At 54.2% G+C, this 16,792-nt stretch overlaps 2 protein-coding genes across 2 annotated transcripts in view; one reads left to right on the plus strand and one right to left on the minus strand.

Annotated features, from left to right (window-relative positions):
- The window catches only part of FADS2 (fatty acid desaturase 2), a 228,374-nt gene that overhangs the window by 103,802 nt on the left and 107,780 nt on the right, over positions 1-16,792 (minus strand). The window lies entirely within an intron of this gene.
- On the plus strand, positions 252-12,236 carry FADS1 (fatty acid desaturase 1; the record flags this gene model as incomplete). Its single annotated transcript, NM_001113041.1, is given in 12 exon segments — positions 252-431; positions 2,566-2,676; positions 3,257-3,454; positions 4,285-4,386; positions 4,486-4,614; positions 8,390-8,450; positions 10,125-10,201; positions 10,902-10,999; positions 11,215-11,311; positions 11,536-11,615; positions 11,726-11,851; positions 12,185-12,236. Coding segments are annotated over 12 exon segments (1,311 nt in total), but the record flags the coding sequence as incomplete, so codon positions are not given.

The following is a 16,792-nucleotide window of genomic DNA, read 5'->3' on the forward strand; positions in this document are numbered from 1 at the left end:
CGGCGGAGGGCGGGGACTCGCTCCCCGCGCCACGCGGCTGGACCAATAGGAACGCGCGCAGCGGGGCTCAGCTCCCACCGCCTTGGTTGCTGAAAAGCCGGCGCGCGGACCGCGGGCTCAGGGTGCGCGCCAGCGGACCGGCTCCCCGAGCACGCGAGGCCGGCGCGCGCTGCCCCGTGTGTCCCGTGCGCGCTCCTGACCGCCCCAGCCCGGCTGGCGCGCGGCATCTCCTGGCCCCAATGGCCCCTGAGAACCCGGTCCAGGGGCCGACCCCGCGCTTCTTCACCTGGGAGGAGGTGGCGCAGCGCTCGGGAAGAGGCAAAGAACAGTGGCTCGTGATTGACCGGAAGGTGTACAACGTCACCAAGTTCACCCGCCGGCACCCCGGGGGCTCCCGGGTCATCAGCCACTACGCGGGGCAGGATGCTACGGTGAGCGCTGCCAGACCTGGGCATGGGAGGAGGCAGGGTCCGGCGCCCGGGGCCGGACACTCGGGGCGCAAGACAAGAAGTTTGGCAGTCAAGGCCGAACACTCACTAATTCCAGGAAAAGCCGGGAGGCGCTGGAGCGTACCTGTTGCTAATTGATGGGGTGTGCTGCGGGCATGGGATGCAAGGGCAGGAGTGAGCCTGCGAAAAGTGGAGTATGGAGTCTGGGGAGTGGGAATGGAGGCCGGCAACGTGCATACCAAACAAAGGGCTGAGCCTCGGGTCGGTACGCTCACTATGTGGCCCCCGAGTCTGCGGTTTTGAGGCGTGGGCAGGCCCCGGAGCGGGGCTGGGGTGGGGTGGGGCGGGGAGGCGGGACCCCGGGGATTCCTGTAACGCCAGACCGAAGGAGGAGGGGTCAACGGCAAAGGGAGGGATTTTTTTTTTTTAAGTCTTTTTAAGGCCTCACTGGTAGCAGATGGAGATTCCCAGGCTAGGGGTCGAATCGGAGCTGTAGCCGCTGGCCATAGCAACACCAGATCCTAGCCGTCTGTGACCTACACCACAGCTCAGGGCAACGCTGGATCCTTAACCCACTGAGCAAGGCCAGGCAGGGATCGAACCTGCGTCCTCATGGATGCCAGTCAGATTCGTTTCCGCTGAGCCAGGATGGGAACTCTGAAGAGAGGGATTCCTGACCTGGCTTGGTGGCTGGGAGGGGGCCGCAGCCCCGTCTGGAACGAGTGTGCCCGACAACACTAGCGAGCAGGACAAAGAACAAGGGAACCGCTCTGAGAGACACAGCTGAGATGGGAAGCCACCTGGCACTCACTGGGTGAAGACGAGAGGGTGGGTGGGGAGGGGGCCACTGGCCGGAAAGGGCTAGTGCCTGCTCGTGCACAGGAAGGAATGAGAGCAGCGGGCTGAAAATGGGGGCCTGCATTAGTGTACACTTGAGCGAGGAGCCCCGGATTGGTCCTGGAATTCTGTGGGGAGGTCACTCAGTTTCAGGCCACCAGGGTCTCCAGCTATTCGTGGCAGCGGACAGCTGAATGCATTCCTGGGCCGGAGGCTCAGTGCGGGGTCTGCATCCTGCCTCACTGGGCCAGCGCACACCCCAGACGGCATTCTACTTCCCTCTCTAGACAACCTGTTCTCAGAACTAAAGCGCCTAGCATCTCCCTTCTGGGTTGGAGAACTTGGGACCCAAAGGTTGGAGCGTTCGCTTCACTGAGACCCCTCTCCCGATATCCTTCTTCCCATCCTTTGCCTAGCGGCGTGACCCCTTACACTGTCCCCAGCTTTCGCCCTGCCATCCCGGAGCGCGCCTCGGGCCGCTAAGGCTCCCGTTAGGTCGCGTTGGAGCCTAACCGGGTGAGGGCCCGCCCCTCCTTCCGACGCAGCAGGCCGGAGCTTGTGCTTGTCTCCCTAGTGACCACTGGGGAATGCAGGCAGCGGCGAAGGTGTGGACTAGCGCATGCGTAGATAGAGCCAACGCCGGGGCTTCCTGCAGTGTGATTTGGGGCCGGGGCGGCCGTGGCGGGACCGCGATTGGTCCGGATGTGTGGTGCCACTGGCCGCCGGCTCCGCCCTAGCTCCCTCCTCGCTGCTGGCTTCCCCTTTAGGGCCTGAGGCTGTCTGACTTTCAGGATGTCCATTTCTTTAGTCTTTGAGGACCCCCTTCTTGCGTAACCAAAATTAGCACCCTGGGGCGGGCGGGTGTTCAGAGTGGGAGGGGAAAAATGGAGCTCCACCGGAAGCAGCGCAGAAGGAAGGGGGAGCAACGCAGTTTGACACAGGGAGTCGCCTTCATCACACTTTATGAGACATCCAGAGGAAAGACCAACTCAGGCAGGTCTTTGTGTGGTCCCCCTAGCCGTGCTGCCTAAGCCTTGGTGGTGTACCCTTCTTACGAGAACACAGATGCTGGGTGATCCTAAGCTGTGGATGGCAGGGGCAGGTCTGAATACCCTCTAAGGGCAGCTGCCGGGAAGGGAGGGCGGTGTCTTTTTGAACTTGGGTACAGCGTCCCTGCTGGATCAGGAGGACGGCCTTGGGTGTGAGCGCTCCACAAGTTGAAGGCCTGGGGGGCAGGGGCGGACTGCCTCACTGTTCTGCCTTCTCCCCATCCTTGCAGGATCCCTTTGTGGCGTTCCACATCAACCAGGGCCTTGTGAGGAAGTATATGAGCTCTCTCCTGATTGGAGAACTGTCTCCGGAGCAGCCCAGCTTTGAACCGACTAAGAATGTGAGTCCCTGTTTTGCTGTTTGGAGACCCTGTGGTTGCTGAGGGGCAGAGGGTAGAAGGAAGGCCTAGATATGTTAACAGGCAACTAATTAGTAGTTCTTGAGAGTCTTGAGAGCCCTGCTTCTGCATAGTCACTGGGCTGAAGGGCTTTCGAAGCCGGGGTTCTCACAAGGCCACCACCACTTCCATTGCCATCCTCAATAGGAAACCTATCTATCTATCTATTGAGCACTTAACTCGGTGCCAAGCGTGATATAATACTCACACATTTACAGACAAGAAATCTGAGGCTCCGAGAGGTTAAGCAACATGGCCAAGGAATCCCCCTTTAGTAAGCGGCAGAGCAGGGTCTTGAAGGAATGAATTTTGTTTGACTCCAAAGACCACATGCCCTTAGACTTGATCCCACAGCATCTCCTCCCATCATCCTTCCTCAGCCTTGCTGTGTCTTTACCTAGGACTCTGGACTTTTCTCAGCTCCTCGGTGGGAGGTCCTTGAGCTTAAGAGGGTCCTTGTTTCCAGCTGTGTTGAGTTACATCTGGGGCAGATAACACCCTCGCCCTCTCCACCCTTCTACAGAAAGAGCTGACTGATGAGTTCCGGGAGCTTCAGGCCACGGTGGAGCGGATGGGGCTCATGAAGCCCAACCATGTCTTCTTCTTAATGCACCTGCTGCACATCCTGCTGCTGGACGTCACTGCCTGGCTCATTCTTTGGCTCTTCGGGACGTCCTTCGTGCCCTTCGTCCTCTGTGCGGTGCTGCTCAGCACAGTTCAGGTGAGAGCCCTGGGCTTGTCGAGAGCACCACTGGGCTCAGCATCCATGGAAGACAGTTCTTTGTATCCCTCAGGAGGCCAAGAAGCCCTCTGAGCAGGGCAGAGCTGAGGACAACACAGGAGCTTTGGTGCAGAAAGAGAACATATGTCTGTGGCTTTTTAATTTTTTTGGCCGCACCTGCAGCGTACAGAAGTTCCAGGGCCAGGGATCCAACCTTCGCCACAGCAGTAGCCCAAGCCACAGCAGTGACACCAGATCCCTAACCCACTGAGCCACCAGGGAACTCCCTGCCTGTGGCTTTTCTCTGCTCATCACCACATGTGTACCTTCGTTTCTCTCACTGCCTCTCCAGCCCCTCCTCCCAGGGTCCCCTTCTTCCTGTGGAATTTCTTCTCAGAAACTTCATGTTCAGATTCTGCCACAGTGCAGGTGTGCCGAGAGCCAAGATCCTGGCTTCTTGGCAAAGCACAAGAGCTTCCTCCCCAGTGCAACACTGGAGTGTAATACTTGGCTGCCAGAACTCATTTGCTGAGTCTTCTTTCCTGAGTTGGTCATGCGCTGTCTCGTTCTGTAGTCTGGATGTTCAGTCCAGTGGAAGTCACAGAACTCCAGAGTTGGGGACACTGAAGAGCAGGCAAAGGACAGCGATCCACCTCAGCTCTCCGGGGAGTTGGTGGCAGAGCCACAGTCGGGACCGAGGCCTCCTGACTCCTTTCCTGATGTGCACAGGCCTAGGCGGATGAAGGAAGACGGGGAGGCTGAGTGCCTGTGTTCAGTGAGAGGGATGCTGGGCTGGTGGGCCTCTCTCAACACTCACCTTTGTCGCCCAGGCCCAGGCTGGCTGGCTGCAGCATGACTTGGGACACCTGTCCGTCTTCAGCACCTCTACGTGGAACCACCTGGTACATCATTTTGTGATTGGCCACCTGAAGGTCAGTGGGACAGGGAGGGGCTCCCGGAAACTCCAGTTGATGGGCTGCCTGGGGGAAGGAATCAAAGAGCTTCCACACTCACACCCCGATTTTCTGCAGGGGGCCCCTGCCAGTTGGTGGAACCACCTGCACTTCCAGCACCATGCCAAGCCCAACTGCTTCTGCAAAGACCCAGACATCAACATGCACCCCTTCTTCTTTGCCTTGGGGAAAATCCTCTCTGTGGAGGTGAGCAGGGGATCGGTGAAGGTATCAGGCAGGTCTTTGTGAGGTCCCCTTAGCCAGGCTTCCTATTCCTTGGTGTGGTACCCTTCTTACTGGAACACAGAGGCCCGGTGATCCTGAGCTGTGGACATCAGGGGCAGGTCTGAGCACCCTCAAAGGGCAGCTGCCTGGAGGGTGGTGATGTCTGTGTGAGCTTGGATGCAGCCTCCCTGCTGGATCAGGAGGATGGCCTCGGGTGTGAGCCCTGCACAAGTCTAGGGGGGCTGGGCTGGCTGGCTGTGTGGAAGTCATGGGAGGCCACAGGCAGTGAACAAGGCTTCTCAGGACAGTCACTTGTCCTTCCTAGCGAGTTCAGGTCAGCAATTAGCTACTGCAGAAAAGTACAACATGCTGCTGAGGATCCAAAGAATGACCAGATTGCTGTGCTGAGCCTGCTTAGCCTTGAAGGCGAGGGACAGCCCTCCTTGCAGGTGCTTTTTAAAAAGTCAGCCCCCTGCACTCGGTACACCTTCCTCTTATACTGGCATCCGACTGTGTCACAGTCTTCCCCCTCCCAACACCTAAACTGGCTCACTCTCCTCTGCTGCCCATTGCCTAGAAGATTCCCTGAGTAATTCATCCCACCCCCACACCCTGATCCAGGGTGGTCAGCATTGGGTTTGTTATCTGAGGCTGTGAGCAATTATAATGCAGCTGCTAAAGAGTTCCCGCTGTGGCTCAGCGGGTTATGAACCTGACTGGTATCCATGAGGATGTGGGTTCAATCCCTGGCCTTGCTCAGCAGCTCGGATCTGGTGTTGTGGTGGTTGTGGCGTAGGCTGGCAGCTGTAGCTCCATTTCAACCCCTAGTCCAAGAACTTCCAAAGGCTGCAGGTATGGCCCTAAAAAGCAAAAAAATAATAATAATAATAATTATATATATAATAATTATATATAGTATATAAAAATAATAATTATATAAATAATAATAATTATTTATATATAATAATATATATAAATAATAATTATTATATATAAAAAATAATTATATATATATATAAAATAATTGCAGCTGCTAAAAGATGAATGCCTGGAGGTGAATGGAGATCTGTGAGCCTTTAGTGAGCATAAGGCAACAGAAGGGTGTGAATGGCCAGTGGAAGTCTGAAAAGTTAACTTAAAACCCCTTGTCCCAAGGCTCTGGGCTGTAGTCACTTCTGCCAGGTCCCTTCTCCCACTTTGATACGTGATAACATTTCAGCATGCCAGGAATTAAACTGTCGTTAAATACATTTCGGTTCCAGTCATGAGTTCGAGAGAGCCCGGCTCTCCTCTCCTCTGACCATGAGAACCCTGTGGAAGGCTCTGGCAGCGCTGACTGTCCGAGCACCGGGAGCCCCTACCTGGAGGCCTGTGTCTCACCTGGTCTCAAGGTCCTCATTTTCCCACTTCCTAAAAAGGGACTTCTGTGGGTTTTGCTACATGCCCAACACTGCAAATGATGAGCCAGCCCTGGCCTCCCCATTAGAGGTGGCTCCTTAGAGGGCAGTGTGGGTTTTTTATTGAGCAGAGCATGAGGCTCTTGGTGGCGCTTCTGTTGTCAGTATAGAGGATTAAAAAAAAAAAAAAAGATGGCTATCTTAGGTGGAAGAGAATCTTCTCATACCACTGTCTCAAAGAAGCCTCTGTTGCTTCTTGGTACTAGGGTTTTTAGGAAATTCCTATCTGCTGACACTAAAAATAGAGAATGATCTGGGACCAAAATAACTTCTTTGGGGGGGGCCTAGTTATGAGGCTGAGGATAGGCTGTTAGTAAATGTGTGGGCTACAGGCTGCTTGACGCTTCAGTTTCAGTTCAGTCTCACTGGGTCCAGTTTGATGGAACATCAGTCTCTGGGCCGATCCACCTCAGTGCCTCCTGCTCTCCAGGAGAACAAGGAAGTGCGGGGGGCGTCTCACCCTAAGTACAACTTTTCTGGCCTCTGAGAGTTGAGATCGTAATGGCATCTGACTGTCATTCAAGGAGGCAGCCAGTGGAAGGGCTCCCTTCCCTAACCGCCCCCAAATAAGGAGGCCAGAGTTCTGCCCACCCACCCCACCAGACAAGACAGGTGCTGCTCCTCCAGCTTCCTCCTCTCAGGTAATGCTGCTGGGGATGGGACAAATTCACCGAAACCTCTGGTTCATCACAAGCCTTACTGCCTCCAAAGCACACCCAGTTCACCATTCGTCAGCTTCATCTCCTGGGCCTTCCCGCAGCACAGCTCATGGCAACACCGGGTCCCTAGCCACTGAGCGAGGCCAGGGCTCAAACCCGCATCCTCATGGATTCTAGTCGAGTTTGTTACCACCGAGCCACGGCGGGAACTCCCAGAGTGAGGCTTTAAAGCGCCAAGCAGATAATCCCACACCTGTGGAAGGTGTTCAGGGCCTCCCATCACCATTGGAATAAAATCCAGGCACTCCTACTGAGCCTTCTGAGGGCTTTCTAAGGCCCTACATGATTCAGCCATCCCCTAGCTTTCTGGCCTTATCAACCACTCTCCTCTGTTGCTTATGTTCCCAGCTGCACTGGCCTTCTTCCTGTCCCTCAAACATCCCAGACTGGTGTTCCCTCTGCTTTAAGTGTCATTGTTGGCTCCTCAGGTCTCAGGGCCCAGGGCGGCTGTATCTGACTGCCCAGCCAAAACGGGCATATTTTCCTTCACTTTGTCATGTTTTCCTGCTTGTAATCTGAGCTTACCTTGAGCTCTACAAATTTATCACCAGCTTCCTCTCCTCAGATTATAAACTCCACAGGGTGGGGGGGGGGTGGGGCATTTGGGGTTATTCTCCTCTGTGTTCTCATACCCGTGTGTGCAGTGCCCGGCACATGGCAGAGGCTCAGTAAATACTTGTTGAATGAATCAATTAACATAGAAAGACTGCTTCATGTAGCAGAAGTGCCTTGCCCCGGATAAGGTCTCAGTAAGTGACCTGTCGAAACAGTGGGAAGAATCATGAAAGAAGGAGCTGGCATTCTGCCCTGGGGTAGAGTTCCTCCTGTGCCGAGGTCATCTGGCCACCAGAACTGACAGGAGCGTGAGCAGCAGCAGGAGCCATCAGACAAGGGCATAGAGCTTTGCTGTCACATTTCCATGCGCACACGCTGGCAGCCCCAGGCTGACCGGCTGGCCTGGCAGCCCCATCTGGTCTCTGCAGCAGGGAGGTTTGCAAAATCACCACCACCCATGGGGGAAAAACCTTGCCAGAACCTTCAGGTTGCCAAGTTGTTCTTGGTATTCTTTCCACAAATATTTGCCAAACTTGGCTTTCAAGGGATTTTATAAAGTTCATGTGGAAGTCTGAAGAGACCAAAGGATTTTTCTAGACAAATAAGGGCCGGATGTAGAGAGGATGCTGGCCTGTATAGGGGCAAAAATGGGTGTCCACGGAGCCCTTGATGTCAAAAAAGTACCAGGTGGAGAAAAAAGGAGGGGAGGGGGAGGGACCTGGAAGGCTGGCAGGGGTGTCTCCGGACGGATGCGGGAGTCCCTGCAGGCTCTGTGGTGCGCATGCTCCGTGCGGGTGCGGGCCGCCGAGCAGCATCCACGGTGTGGCGCCACACTGGGCTCATTGCAGCCCCGGCTTCGTGTCCCAGGGGCTGGAGGGCAGGCTGGGCCCGCTGATAGTGCCAACAAGCTGCCAGCCCCTGCAGCAAGCAGGCCTCCGCTCCCGGGCGGAGAAGAGCCAGGGTCACAGGGGAGGGGAGGGAGTGACTGGCCTGTGCGCGCTGACCTGAACTTGCTTTGCTTCACAGCTTGGGAAACAGAAGAAAAAGTACATGCCATACAACCACCAGCACAAATACTTCTTCTTGAGTGAGTGTCCTCCTCCCACGCTGGGGGCTGCCTCCACAGGGGCTGCTGAAGGGATGTGAGGAGGTCATGACCCTCCAGGGGTTCTGGGGTTCCAAGCTAAGGCTGCGTCTGGAACCAGGGGGCAGTCTTCCTTCCCGAGGGGCAAAGGCAAGCCTTATTAGGCTAACGTTGGGTCACTTGTGCTGGGGGCAAACCAGGTCCTCTAGCCCCACCCTGTCTTCCTCAAAGGAGCCGAGTGGTGGGGGGCCATCCCGATTAAGCCTGAAACCTCACTTTAAACCTCTCAAACAGAGACCAGGGCCAAAGTGACCCAGTAGGACACGGTCCAGTCCCCAGGGGGACAAAGGTAGACTAGCTGTGGGCAGACTGGACCCAAAAGGAACTGAAGAGGAGAAAACATTTCTGTGGTTGTCCTAAGCTCCTTCTGAAGAAGTCTGTATATTCCCAGCTTTAAAAGTCTCCACAATGCCTAAATTCTTTAAAACTCCTTTAAAAGTTCAATTTTTTTCTTAATTTTTACTTTATTTTTTTTGGTCTTTTCTAGGGCCGCACCCGAGGCACATGGAGGTTCCCAGGCTAGGGGTCCAATCGGAGCTACAGCTGCCGGGCCTACACCAGAGCCATAGCAACTCGGGATCCAAGCTGTGTCTTCAACCTACACCACAGCTCACGGCAACGCCAGATCCTTAACCCACTGAGCAAGGGCAGGGATCGAACCTGCGTCCTTGTGGATACTAGTTGGGTTCGTAACCTGCTAAGCCACAACGGAAACTGTTAAATTTTCATTTTTTCGTTTTATTTAAATTCAAAATTTTAAGGGAAAGGAGGGAATGATTCCGTTGATCCCATTTTAGTTCAAAGGAATTTATCTTAACTGCCTATTACCAACCATCCCTACTGGAGAAGGGGGGGGGACTGAAGGGCAGAACAGAAATGATGGGAAGAAGTGGGCGTTAGAATCCTTGGCACACAAGGTAGAAGCAGCGTGGGTGGGCACTGTAATGCAGGGCCTTAGAGGTAACATCAGCCCTGCAGAGAAGGAATGCGGAAAGAAAGCGGGCTGCACGCAGGCGGGAGCCACTCCAATTCCCAATTCTAAGAGAGGCTTCTCCTCCCTTTGCCACAGCGAACTCCTGCCTTTGGGCTGCTTCAGTTCAGGTGCATAAGCTCCACCCCTCGTCGAGGGAAGTGAGCTCTCAGCCCGTGAAGGATCGGTCAGCAGGGTTCCCCCTGCTCCACACAGACACTTTCCTGTTCCTGTCCCTTCACCCACAGGCGAAGCAGCTGAAACACAGGGCAGAGAACCTCAAGAACAGGCAGAGAGCCAGGAGGGAGGCCCCTGGCAGGGGCTGGGCTGCAGACGGGGCAGTTCTGGGAGCACAGCAGGTTCCATGCATGGAGCTTGTTTCCCCTGCTGTCCCCTTCCCCTGGAGAAGGGTGCCACGTTCCTCCTTCAGCCTCCCGGGAGATTTTGCTTTCTTCGGGCTTGCATTCATGCCCGTCCCCGGTGCCACTTGGTTCCAGTGGTCTGAGGTGTGCCGAGGCAGCTGGAAGGGCAGCAGGAGGGGGCCAAGGGGCAGCCTTGTGCTGGAGGCCATCTATCCAGCACCAGCTGGCCCTTCAGTGACCTTCATGCTGCTCACACCTCCTCCCCTGTCTCCGTTTCCTCCCCAGTTGGGCCCCCAGCCTTGCTGCCTGCCTACTTCCAGTGGTATATTTTCTATTTTGTTATCAAGAGGAAGAAGTGGGTGGTAAGTATCCATGGCCCCCAAACCCCATGTACTTTAGGTGGGATGATTAGGGCTCAGTGGGCAACCTGTCTCCTGGCACCCTGATCCATTCAGCGAGTACCTCCTGAGGTTACAGTGCCAGGGATAAAGCCAGGTGCCAGGCAGGGGATGGAGAAGATGAACGGGACGGCACCTGCCCTCAGGGAACTTCTGATGAGGCAGGCTGTGGTTCACACTAGAGAACAGGTGCAGGCAGAAAGGATTCCAGAAGGGGCCTGACTGCATTTGGCTGGATGGGAGGCATCAGAAAAGACTTTGTAAAGTCACTTTTCCAGCTGGCCTTGGAGGACAGGCAGAGGTGGGGGAGTGGGGATGAACTCTCAGCAGAGAAGCGGGGGATTAAGGGGTGAATTTGGCCTCTGGACGTGTGGTGGAGGCCTCGGGTGTCGGGAGGGTGTGATGCAGAAAACCGATTGGCAGTTTGATCAGGGCACTGGCAGGGACAGAGTCATTTAGCAGCATGGGGACAGGATGCTGGATGGAGATGGGCTGGGAGGAACCGGAGGCAGAGAGACCTGGCCTGCGAAGGAAACAGGCAAGGAGGGCTGGGGGGGTGGGGGGTGCAAGAGGGGTGGAGGGCATGGCTGCTCCACACAAAGAAACGGGTGCCGTGAGAGAAGAGGCGCTCTGTGCCGTCTCAGTGCTCTGCCTGTCCCCGCAGGACTTGGCCTGGATGACGTCCTTCTATGTGCGCATCTTCCTCACTTATGTGCCACTGTTGGGGCTGAAGGGCTCCCTGGGCCTCCTCTTCCTGGTCAGGTAGGATCTGATGGGGGAGCAGGGACCGGCGCAGAGCAGCAGAGGTTGGGGAGCGACCAGTTTCGGCCGGGGCTGGGGCTAGGCTGCAGCGAGCGGGAGGCGCTCCTGGCATCAGCTTGGGAAGGTGGCCAGGCTGGAGCAGTTATCTGAGGGGGGGAGAGTAAGAACGCAGGGCCCTGCTTGCACTGATTTTGTCCGGGTGCCATATTCACCAGGTTCCTAGAAAGCAACTGGTTCGTGTGGGTGACACAGATGAACCACATCCCCATGCACATCGATCACGACCGGAACGTGGACTGGTTCTCCATGCAGGTGAGGGAGTCACTTGGAAGGCCTGGGCATAACACAACGAATAAAAGGGGCAGGCGCCAGTAACAACAGAGGGTCCTAAATCTTGCCTCGTTCGCGTGAAGCTTCTCTCCTGGCACCATGTGGAGAAGGGAGGCGCCAGGGACAGGCCAGCTTTGCCTGGAGAGGGCTGGCCTGGCCGTCCATCCGGTACCCAGAGCCATGCTCCCCCCGACCTTTTCCTCCAGGTCCGGGCAACGTGCAACGTCCACAAGTCGGCCTTCAATGATTGGTTCAGTGGCCACCTCAACTTCCAGATTGAGCACCAGTGAGTAGGGAGACCTGGGAGGCAGGGACCTGGGGAGGGTCCACACAGGAGGGGGAGGGGGAGCGGGCAGAGAAGCTGGAGCCACTGACTGCCCCCTGGTCCCCCTGCAGTCTTTTCCCCAGGATGCCGCGACACAACTACCACAAAGTGGCTCCCCTGGTGCAGTCCCTGTGTGCCAAGCATGGTATAGAGTACCAGTCCAAGCCCCTGCTCTCGGCCTTCGCCGACATTGTGCAGTGAGTATCTGAGCCCGGGAAGGGGACAGGGAGGTGGGGTGGGAGCAACAGGAAGGTTTCCCCTGGGTCGTCTGGGACGGAGGTCACCCAGGCAGAGGCAGGGCGCGCTACTGGTCTTTGGCCAGTTCAGGCCTTTGCTCTTGGTGCCACAGCCCAGGCTCTTTCTCAGCAGTGAAGGGAGGCAAGTGCTCAAGTGGATGGGGCCTCCCACCGTGGAGAACGGCCTCCATGCCCCGGAAGAGCCTTGCGGCTACACGTCTGGGGGCTGGCTTGGTTTTGGGGCTCCACTCTGCCCTGCCTCCCTCACCACCTGCTCCCACCTTGCCCCCACAGCTCACTGAAGGAGTCCGGGCAACTCTGGCTGGATGCCTATCTTCACCAGTAACAGCAGCCTCCCATCTGGAAGAAGAGCCTTGGAGCCAAAACAGAGTGGGGCTTGGGGACAATGCCACTACCATCCTAGTATTCAGAGGGGATGGGTTTGAGATGAAGGCTGTGACTCAAACCCCTCCCCTTTATCTTCCAGGCAGGGATCTAAGACCCAAACAGGGGTGGGGAAAACAGGCAGGCGCCCCCCGGAAGGAGGGATGGAGCTGCCGGGCAGAGGTGTGAGTGGTCTCCTTTTCCGCTGGGCAGATGCAGATGGTCTGGTCTGTGAGCAAAGAAGGAGTCAGGAGGGTGTTAGAATAGGGAGGGTCCACTGAGCCCAGAAATCAGCAAGATGATGGTTGTTTTCCTTTTGGCTGCACTCGCCTGGTCCTGGGCCAGGGATCGAATCTGAGCCACAGTAACGCTGACTTCTTAACCCACTGTGCCACAGCGGGAACTCCCAGGAAGTGATTTAGCACTAAAATCCCACTCAGGAAAGGGGGGCTCATCCCTTTTGTCCACCTCTCAATGCCTTCTCCGCCCTCAGTCACAAACCTCGGAGGTTTGCAGGCTGGACGAAGACAGCAGCTGAACCTTCTGAGCAAGATTTACAAAGGAAGCATTAGGGCTTAGAATTCAAGGCCTGGCTCAGTCGGGCTAGGTGCGACTCCTGCCTGCCTCAGGGTCCTGGAGAAGCAGTTTTTCCACTTTCAGAAGCAAGAAAGGCAAAGGCTAGGGCTGCAGTGGTGGAGGCATCTGGCCCTGAAGGATCCCCGTGCCACTGGATCTGGTCTCAGGCTCCACCCCATGTACCACGGGAGCAGGAGGTCCCAGGTCTCGCCACAACAGCCAGCAGAGTCCTGGCCATTAAAAATCCTTTCCGCTTTTGATTTGGATTCACCTCTTGTAACCACCACCAAAGGGACAGAACACTCCTAGGCTGGGGAGGCTACTTCCTGCTCCGTGGGCAAGCGGGCAAATGGGGCACTTCATCTCCATACAAACAAATGGGGGCTCCCAGCAGTTTCCCTTTGCTCCTCTACCTCTAAGTCCAAGTTTCCTAAAATAGCAGTGAGCCCAAGTGCCCAAGCTGGGAGGCAGTGAATTGCCGGTCACAGGGTTCAGTCATTACAGAACATGAGGGCCCTAAGGAATTTTCTATAACCTAAACTACGTTATAGCATTGCGTTTACATAGGAGCCGTGGGTTGAAAATGACTTCATAGTTCTGACCAGAAATAGGAAGATAAAAAACAGCAGTGTGTGGAGTTCCCGTGGTGGCTCAGCAGAATCTGACTAGGATCCATGAGGACGCAGGTTCAACCTCTGGCCTCGCTTAGTGGGTTAAGGATCTGGCACTGCCCTGAGCTGTAGTGTCGGTCACAGATGCAGCTTGGATCCTGCATTGCTGCGGCTACAGCTCTGATTCGACCCCTAGCCTGGGCACCTCCATATGCAGCAGGTGCAGCCCTCAAAGGACCCAAAACCAAAAAACCAGCAGTTTTGTGATCATCCTTGTTACCCTTCAGCATACTCTGGCAGCTGTGTCCTCGTGTCTTTGTTTGTTCAAGACCAGGTAGGATAACACAGGAGAATCTCTTTAAAGTGTATCAGTCTAATGCTGACATGGTTTTTTTAATCTCCTGGTTTTTAAAAGATAGAAACAGTTTAACCCATCTCTAGAGACAGAACACAGGACTGTGCCCAGGCGTCTGGCCTTAACTCCCAGGGTTTATCAACATTCAGTACCCTCCATTCCACGACCACAGCCCTTTGCCTGCTCAACAGCATCTTCTCAAAGCATATGGAGCACTGTGGACACTGGAAGGAGAAAATCTCAAGCAAGAAGGAAAAAGCAGAGTCCTGGGAGAAGTCACATTTCTTTTAGGAAAAGAATGAGGAGATGAAAACGGTGCTGAGGGAGCTGAGGGTCCTAAAGGCTGCTGGTGGGGCTGGAGGCGCCACCTACGGAAAAGGCTGTCCTCGTGACTCAGAGGTTTGTCAAAACAGACACACACAGAGTTCCTGTCGTGGCTCAGTGGTTGTACAATCTGACTAGGACCCATGAGGTTGCGAGTTCGATCCCTGGCCTTGCTCAGTGGGTTAAGGATCCGGCGTTGCCGTGAGCTGTGGTGTAGGTTGCAGACTCGGCTTGGATCCTGTGTTGGCTGTGGCTCTGGCCAGCGGCTAAAGCTCCAATTCGACCCCTAGCCTGGGAACCTCCATATGCCACAGGTGTGGCCCTAGAAATGGCAAAGAGGGAAAAAAAAACAAAAACAAAAACAGACATACACAACAGAAGGGGGGAACCCCCCTTCCCATTTGGGGGGACCCTGGTTTAAAACAGTCTTGGGGAGAACAACTGGAGGCAGAATTGAAGAGTTCTTCACTCCAAAAGAGGTGCTGAACCCAGCCTATCAGGCCATCTGGCTTCGGGCCCAAGCTGCCCCATCTGCCCCTAGTGGCTTCCTGAAAGAGTCCCAGTCCTCAAAGCTCCTCAATCACTGTGGCCTTCTCTCCCTAGCCTAGACCAGTGTAGTATCCCCTTGCCACAGGGGGACAGACCAGTGACAAAAACCTCAGACCATTACAAGGTAACATGAGTGATCTTGAATCCAAACAAAGACCTAAGAAAACAAGACTAGGTGGGTTAAGATGCCTCTGGTTATAGACTGTGGCAGAACTAACATTTGACCTCCTTTAAAAAAATCTCCAATATCTATGGTTATTTTTGTTTCTATCATCATCTTACCACTTTGCCAGAGGCATTCTGACTAGACCCAACATCAGTACCCTCACGTGTGCCGATTCTGTTAGCACATCCCAGGGAAGGGAAACTGAAAAAGTTGTTTTGACCAGGGAGTTCCCGTTGTTGTGCAGTGGAAATGAATCCAACTAGTATTCATACGGTTGTGGGTTCAATCCCTGCCTCACTCTGGGTTGGGGAACCAGTGTTTCCATAAGCTGTGGTGCAGGTCACAGATGCAGCTCAGATCCCACGTGGCTGTGGCATAGGCCAGCTGTAGTTCTGATTCGACCCCTAGCCTGGGAACTTGCATATGCCTCGGGCATAGGCCCAAAAAGCAAAAATAAAGTTAATTTTGACCAAACGAAGGCTACCTAAGAGTCCACGATGCTCTTCTTCGCCTGTTGACAGGACTCTCTGAACCTCTGCTACAAGCTACTCTACTTCTGTGGCTCTAACTTCTTTCTATGAGCTCCCATACAGACTCCCCTTTACCCAAGCCCTTTGGGCAGAGGGAGGGTCATCAAGCCCCCCTGGAACACCAAGGCACAGATGGACTGAGGAAGGAAGAAAAGCCAACCCCTTCCCGGGACACCCACGTGTTCAAAAACTAAGCTGCCTACACACACTGGCAATGTTTAGTGCACTGCTAAATCTTCCTTTGTGATTGCAAAGCAATGTCTTTTTAACCACCACCCATCAGAACAGCTTTCCTCTCCAAGCAAGAATATTAAAATACGCTAAATAAAATTTACAGGGTTGGTTTTCCCTGCAGTAGTTCCTAAGTTTCTAGAAAAGACCACGCAACTCAACTTCAAAAAACAAAAGGAAAACCAACCACTCTACCTGCTACCACAGGGAACCGGACCTTAACTAGAGCTACTGCATTGGGAATGATAACCCTGTCTTAACTATCTCTGGGCCCCATCACCATTACTGCGGGCTTAGAAGCAAATTACTTGAATCAGAAAATGGACTTTGAGTAAGTTGTGTGGCTTGCTTCATTCTGGGAACATTTGTCGACTGCTGGACAGAACAGTGAACAGACGCTAAGATCCTTGCCTTGAGGACAGAACTTTCTGTCTACATCAGTGATTTTCAGAGTCCCCTAGTCAGGAGGTATTGCTGGGGAGACCATATCCCATTCCTGCTTCAACCAGAGGAGCTCTTACACGCCGAGACTCCACATCTTTTCAAGACGTCACTTGAAAGACAGGTTGCTCCATCCAAAAATTTGAAAACTACTAGTCTTTAGTCTTTTACCTGCTTAACCTGTCAAAACAATGTCAACTTAAATTTCAGATCGCTTAAGTGTCCTGGATAGCTTTAAATGGCAGTAAGGGATAGGAATGCTAAAAAATTAGCAACTCAAACAGGACAGCCCCTACCAAGTTTCATCATGATTATAAAACTTTCGAAGTACAAAAACATTCCATCTCTATGAGAAATGGCAACCTGAAGTTTATGTCACAAAAGGGACAAGAAAGTGATTGCTGACTGGCAGCTTTACCAATTTATAAACTGGTAAAAGCCTGGATGCTATGAAGTAGTTGATCTAAATTGTGAGGATTTCTCAAGGGAGCTCCTTTATCTCACACAGGACGTGGGAAACTCAAAGTCCATACCATTTATTAAAACTCCTTTCCCAGCAAGATAAACAAAAGGCAACATCCTCTGGATGGCTCATGTACCACCCCAGCTGCTTTGGTCATTCGATGGAGCATGGCGCCATCTTGTGGCCACTGTCAAACCAGCGGCTAATAAGGCACAACCCCAGCATGCCATCCTGCGTGAAAAAGAGAACAATTTTCTATAGCCTGACGGGCC

Source organism: Sus scrofa, chromosome 2 (genome assembly GCF_054392235.1).
Source record: "Sus scrofa isolate SSC_HxYL_T2T_F1_AM1 chromosome 2, Sscrofa_HxYL_maternal_Yorkshire_Landrace_v2.0, whole genome shotgun sequence".
NCBI classification, from domain to species: Eukaryota; Metazoa; Chordata; class Mammalia; order Artiodactyla; family Suidae; genus Sus; species Sus scrofa.